The 7,002-nt window shown below is 51.1% G+C and overlaps 1 protein-coding gene across 1 annotated transcript in view; it reads right to left on the bottom strand.

The window, feature by feature from the left end:
• The window catches only part of DLG4 (discs large homolog 4), a 184,713-nt gene that overhangs the window by 166,843 nt on the left and 10,868 nt on the right, over positions 1–7,002 (bottom strand). The window contains exons 2-3 of the mRNA XM_015420309.1: positions 5,131–5,247; positions 1,412–1,488 (exon numbers count right to left, since the gene is read on the bottom strand). Of these exons, the coding sequence (XP_015275795.1) occupies positions 1,412–1,488; positions 5,131–5,247 (194 nt within the window). The remainder of the gene's footprint in view (positions 1–1,411; positions 1,489–5,130; positions 5,248–7,002) is intronic.

Here is a 7,002-nt window from a genome sequence, read left to right as displayed (position 1 = left end):
CCCAGATTAGAGTCCGCACACTTAACCACAACACCAAACTTAGCAAAGAGGAGAGGAAAAAGTGAGGGGGCCATGGGAGGTTTGGGGAAAGGCACGGCTGGTGTAACAAGGGGGGTAGAGACGCAGGGCAAAGAGGGGCAATAAAATCAGGGCTGGCCAAAGGATGGATTGCTCTGAGCGGCTGCATCAAACAGCTCAGGACCGGCACTCTGGATCTCCCGGGACCTCTCAGCAGCAGGGACGGAGCACCACACCACCAGCAATGCTCCCTCTCAGCTGCGGAGTCTTGTGAGCAAAAATTCTACTTTGTGAGCCACTGGCATTAAAGCGGTGAGCGAGCGATTTGGCTACTGCGTGAATCAGTTTGCTCTGGAGCCCCATCCCTTCCTGAGCAAAGACAAAAATGTGTGAGCCGGAGGCTAAAAAGCTGTGAGCTGGCTCACACTAACTCGGCTTAGAGGGAACACTGACCACCAGTATCCTCCGCAGGAGACCCAGTGGGAGGCAGCCCCGGTTTCCATGTCTCTGACACTGAACTCCTTGTGTCTCTTACGAATTGGTTGAAGTTTTACGGGGGGTGTTCTGTCACCCAGAGCAAGGTCCGTGTTATGGCCAGAGCGGTCCCAGCCGAGCCCCTGTGCCCAGACAAGCCCAGCAGGCTCCCGGAACTGAGCAGAGTGCCCCCCCGTAGTACATCAGCCCCTGCCTCTTTGTGCCACTGAACGGCTGCAGGAGAGAGGCCATTTTGAGAAGCCGCTTTTCCATGCCATCTTCTGGGTGTGGAACAGTGGTCACACTGCAGGTGTGGAGGGGGAGGTATTTGTGAATTTCCTGCCTTGTGCAGGGGGTTGGACTAGATGACCCTGGAGGTCCCTTCCATCTCTATGAGTCTATGAAATGCCTGCCATGATTTCTCTGTCATCCGTTTCCCCACATTGACATTAACTTATTTATTTATGCCACATCCCCCCCCCCTTTCTCCCCAGTGGGCACCCAAAGGGGCTGACAACGATCTACTCTCCAATTTATCCTCACAGCAACCCTGCGGGGTAGGCTAAGCTGAGAGAGTGTGACTGGCCCAGCGTCACCCAGCGAGCTTCCATGGCAGCGTGGAGATTTGAACCCGGAGTCTCCCAGATTCGACTTGGACACTCGAACCTCTCTTTTAGGCAAGAAGCTTCTAACAAAGAAGCAAACAGGTTCACACACTGAAGGCCTGGATGCTCATCCTAGATACGTGGAGATGCGTTATAGTTTCTCATTGACGGAAGAAACGCACTTTATATGAGCTCAGAGGCAACCGCCCATCCCCAGGCTGAGCCACCAGGCATCGAAACAGCAGATCTTCCAAGGCGAAGGCTACACAGAGCAGACACAGCAAAAACCCAAAGGAGAGAAAGAGGGGGCGTACCTTAGGCCGAGCCCTCCGCGAAGACGTGGTGACGGGTGGGGCGTCCGTAACTGTCGCTTCATAGAACTCCTGGATGTCTGGACCCGGGGCAGAAAGGCAAACAAGACAGTCAGCTGGCAGCCGGACGAGAGTTCCCCCCAGTTCTTGCCAGGCAGGTTTCATCTCTGTAAGCTGCAAACCCACTTTTGATTACTGGCATTCACTACAGAAATCTCACGCTCAGAGTTCTGAGTCTACCCAGGTTAAAACATGAAATGGGTGAGCGAGTGAAAGAGTCTGGCGAAGCACAACTGGAAGCAGGAGATGGCCAGTTCCACTGCGGGCCTGATGGAAGCCCTCCGGGGGCCTGATCTGGCCCCTGGGCCGCATGTTTGGCACCCCTGCTCTAAGCTGAGTCAGGGTGAGCCAGCTCACAGTTTTTTAGCCTCCAGCTCACACCTTTTTGCTTTAGCTCAGGGAGGACGGCTCCAGAGCAAACTAATGTATGCAGTAGCCGAATCGCTCGCTCACAACTTTAATGCCTCTGGCTCACAGAGTAGATTTTTCTGCTCACAAGACTCCGCAGCTTAGAGGGAGCACTGATCCCTACACCAGAGGTCTGGGAGGAGCCCCCTCCCCCTGCAGGGTAGGCCGATCTGGGCCCTTGGCCTGAAGAAAGTGGGCCCCCTGGGGTGCGGCCTTAAACTTCCCCGGGCATCGGCACGTGGAGCTCCCGTCAATCGCCTTAGAGGTCAGCAGGTGGCTGCCCCCGGGCCCAGCTCAGAGGTAATTACGAAACTAGGATTAAGCGCTATGTTTAGAGCTGCCACGAGCTGAGCCACACTCCTCCCTCTCTCCCTCCCTTCCTGCCTGGGCCACCCCCCATGCAGGTGCATAGCAAGCTGGCCCGGGTAAGCGACGAGGGGGCTCTCCGGATCTCGGGAGAAAGGATTGGGGCCCAGCCAAGTGGCCGCCGACGGGCCGATCTGGACAGCTCAGCAGGCCACAGAGCTGGCCAAGGGCCCAAACTGCACAGCTCAGAAAGGGAGGGCGAGAAGAAAGGCCAGTAAAGGCTCCCTCGCAGTGGGGCAGAAACCCTGTCTTCTGTGCCCCTCGGGGAGACGGAGGATCTCTCCTCTCCTAGTTCATCCTCCCGACAACCCTGTGAGGTAGGTCAGCTATGAGCGTGTCTGGACTAAGGTCAGCCACCAGCAATGCTCCCTTTAAGCTGCGGAGTCCTGTGAGCAAATATTCTACCTTGTGAGCTCCTGGCATTCAAGTTGTGAGCGCGCGATGTGGCTCCTGCATTAATTAATCTGCTCTGGAGCCCCATCCTTCCTGAGCGGAGACGAAAATGTGTGAGCCGGAGGCTAAAAAACTGCGAGCTAGCTCACACTCACTCAGCTGAGAGGGAACACTGGCCCCAGTTGGGGAACTGAACCCAGGTCTCCTCAATGGTACTCTGAGGCTCTAACCGCTAGGCCACACTGGATCTATTTTTTTTTTGTTTTCACTGATTTTTAATCATTTGTTTGTATTTTGTAAACGGCTTTAGAATTGTTGAAAAGCGGTTTGTAAAAGCCTCTGGTAAACAGACACCCAGCTTCCACTCGGCTTCCTGTATCGCCTTAATGCCGTCAAGGGTTGCCAATCTCCAGGTGGTGCCTGGGGACCTCCTGGAATTACAACAGCTCTCCAGCTGACAGAGCTCAGTCCCCCTGGAGACAATGCCTGCTTTGGAGGGTGGACTATACAGCATTATACCCCAGTAAGGCCCTTCCTGTCCCCCAAATCCTACCCTCTCCAGGATCCATACCCAAACTCTCCAAAGATTTCCCAAACCAGAGCTGGAAACTTCGATGCCACCTGCCTTTTCTCACAATCCCCCAAAGCTCCTCCCACAACCACAACCCTAACATTATGCTCCACCCACTTCCCATAATGCTTTGTCGTTTAAGGCTCTCCCTCCCTCCCTCCCAAATTGCTGCCCTAGGCCAGTAGCACTTTAAAGGCTAACAACATTTGTTGGAGTCCAGTGGCACCTTTGGGACCAACAAAGTTTAATTCTGGGTTTAAGCTTTCGCCGTGCATGCACCCGAAAGCTTATTACCAGAATTAAACTCTGTTGGTCTCAAAGGTGCCACTGGATTCAAACTTTGTTCTGTTGCTTCAGACCAACGCGGCAACCCACCTGGACAAAATTTGTGGCAGGGTATGAGTTTTTGTCAGTCACTGATCAGAGTGAGAGTCCAGGAGCACCTTAAAGACTAACCAAATTTGTAGCAGGGGAGGAGCTTTCGTGAGTCACCGCTCACTTCTTCAGATACAGCTAGAATGGGAGTCCATCTGTCCTTATAATTGAGTGATTTCAGCTGCTGAATGACAACAGCAGGCATGATTGGATTAGATGTGATAGGCAGAGGGGCAGCAGGTGTGGAGAAATCAGCATGGGTAATGAGACAAGAAACCTAGGCCTCTATTCAGTCCAGGAGGATGCACGAATGAAGCTCAAGACAACACATCCTCCTGGTCTGAATCAAGACCTAGGTCTCCTGCCTCATGACCAAGGCTGATTTATCCACACCTGCTACCCTCTGCGTATCACACCTAATCCAATCATGCCTGCTATTGTCATTCACTTCCTATGGTCATTCAGCATTTGAAATCACTCTACTCTCCAATTATAAGGACAGGTGGACTCATGTTCTCGCTGTATCTGAAGAAGTGAGCGGTGACTGGACTTAACAACATTAACTACACCTGATCCAATTTCAGCTCTGTATACGTATCTTGGCTTTGAGTGGCCCTTCCTAATGGTTGCCCCCCAACCCTCTTTTTTTCCTTGTAAGTAGCCATTGAGGAGATTTTATTCCATTTTGTCTGAGGAAATCTGTTTGCACACGAAAGCTTACACTTTGCACAAAATGTTGTTGGTCTTAAAGATGTCACCGGACTCAAACTGTGTTCTACAAATTTTGTTAGTCTTTAAGGGGCTGCTGGACTCTTGCTCTTTTCTGCTGCTACGGACTAACACGGCCACCCCTCTTGACTGAAACCCCTGCCCTGTCTCTCTGTCAGCATATGCCCAGTACCGGAGGCGCCCGTGGATAACTGGAAATCGACATTTCTGTCGATTGTTGTTGTTTTTAGGAATTTTAACTTTGTGTGAATTTGTATTTGTATCTGGATTTATTGCTATGTTTGCATTTTAAGTGTTGTGACTCGCTCTGAGCCTGGCTGTACGGAGGGCAGGATATAAATCCGAAACATCTCCACACATCCCGCCTTGGAAATAGCTAGACCCCATTTTAAGCACATTCTTATTGCAAAAACAGAATCTCACTTCTAACACCCGTTTTAAAATTCTGTAAAATTACACAACTGCATTAAAAAAAACCCCACAAACATTAAAAACTTTCAAAACCCTGCACCGATTAAGCCCTTATTGTACACTTAGACAAGATCCACAGCACATTTTCCCACATCATATCGTATACCACACTTATTTTCTATACAACACAGATTAATGTATGTTGGTTGTTGTTTTATGTGTGTGTTGCTTAATGTATAAAAACCTAATAAAAATAATTTTTTTTAAAAAAAACTTTCAAAACAAGGGTCGCCAGCCTCCTGGTGGGACCTGGAGAACTCCAGGAATTACTACTGATCTCTCGATGTCATAGAGATGTGCCAGCTCCTCCCCCTTTGGCCCCCATTCCCAAGGCTCCGCCCATACGCACCCAAAAGTGCCTGGAAGAGTTCACTCTGGAAGATCCCAAGCAGCTTCTCTGCCTTGTGCCGGAAATTCTGGTCCAGGAAGAGGGTTTCCTCCATCAGGCGCAGAGCAGCTTCTGTGTCTGGGAGGGAGAGGGGAATTAGGTGAGGCGTCAGCTGTGTGGCGGCAGCAGGCAGCATCCCCCCTCCCGGGGGGCCTTAATGTGCACCCTGATGTTTGTTCAACCTTCACCCTGAACCAGCACCTCTTCTGGGAGAACAGGAGGCTCAGACTGGGTAGGCCTCTGGCCTGCCATTCAGTGCCCAACCCAAGTCCAGAAGGACACCTGGAGGGCAGACCTGAGTTCAAATTCTGCTTTCCTTAGCCGGGAAGCCACGGATCCCACAATCTCAGTGCCCGGCTACACCATGGGACCCGAATGGCCTACTTCAGTGGTCTGAATCAAATGACAGCCACAAGCTGTGTAACAAACGACGCTACAGAAAGATATGATTATAGTATTGATGGAAGACAAAGTAGTAAAGTCCATACATGTGAGTAAATCCAATCTCTCCTTATATATAATTGAGTTTTGGTGGGGCCACCGTCCTATGGGGTGGTGAGAAAAAATGCGCTCCCTCAGCCATTGGCCCGTCGGCTACCACTTGGGGCAACTGGCGTGCCATTGGCTGGGTGGGGGGAGGGAGGGACGAGCCTTGCCGCCTTGGCCCGCATGGCCCTGGAACGGGCGGCGGGCAGCCAGTGGAGGGACAGACGGGACCGTGGTGGGTGAGAGGTGCTCAGGTGGCCGGGCAAGCTGCGCGCCCTTCTTCGGGACTTGGGGCGCTCCACCCCCCACTTCACAGCCTTTCGGGGGGAGTAGGTAAGGGGCGGCCGTGGTGAGCCGCCCGCTGTGGTGACATTTTCGCCGTAACCCCTTCTTCACTCTCTCTTCCTTTCTCCGTATCTCCCTTCATTCTTTCCCTCTCTCACTCTTTCTCCCTTCCTCCTCAACGCTTTGACTTCTTCCCCCCCTTCATCCTCCCTCCCTCCATCTCTGCCTGCCTGTCTGTCTTTCTGACTGTCTGTCTCCCCCCTCACCCTTCTTCCTTCCTTCAGTCCTTCCATCCTTCCTCTCTCTCTCTCTCTCTCTCCCATCCCCTCTATCTATCTGCCTGTCTGTCTGTCTGTCTACCACCCACCCACCCTACCTTTCTAGGGCCTGTTGTCTTCATCCACAACGGACTTTGCTCCCTAGTTGATTATGTTTCTGGCTTTGAAGGGTGCTGTGTACAATATGCACTTTAACGATACCAGACTCTCAAATGATACCTACAGCAGTTTTCTCATTATGCTGGGCTTGGGTATTACATGGTATGATATGCATTCTTTGAGACAAAGGAAAAAGGATGCAGAATTGTGGGGAAGAAAATAGCTTTGCATTAGAATTGTATTTATGTTGATAGTTTTCAGTTGTGTATAGAGTGCCTTGCACAATGCCAGTCTTGTAACAGGTGAGACTGAGCTATGCATAGAGAGCTGTTTTAACTCAAGGTCCCCCAGGAGATGCAAATCCTCCACCCATGGGGGACATCTGGCATTGCTTGCTGGACAAGGGATGTTATTTTTCCCTGCAAGAGTGACTGATAACCTGCTATTAGAAGGGATAAAACCAGAAGGTGCAATTAGGAATTAAATTTACTTCCGGCCTCTGGTGATCTCAGCCTTTAAGAACCAAATTTGCATCCCTTTAAGCATTGTCTTGGGCTTATTTCTTTCTCATGCTAGAGGCAAAAGTATTGAGGAACTGGCTTTTAGGTATGCTGGCAGGTAAACAGATACATGACTGCCACATTAAGTCAAGACATTGTAGAATTACAATGTGACACAGTTCCTG

Source organism: Gekko japonicus, unplaced genomic scaffold (genome assembly GCF_001447785.1).
Source record: "Gekko japonicus isolate JY-2015 unplaced genomic scaffold, Gekko_japonicus_V1.1 scaffold336, whole genome shotgun sequence".
In the NCBI taxonomy this organism is placed as follows: domain Eukaryota; kingdom Metazoa; phylum Chordata; class Lepidosauria; order Squamata; family Gekkonidae; genus Gekko; species Gekko japonicus.
The sequence above is the reverse complement of the archived record's forward strand: the minus strand, read 5'-3'. Positions and strand labels throughout refer to the sequence as shown.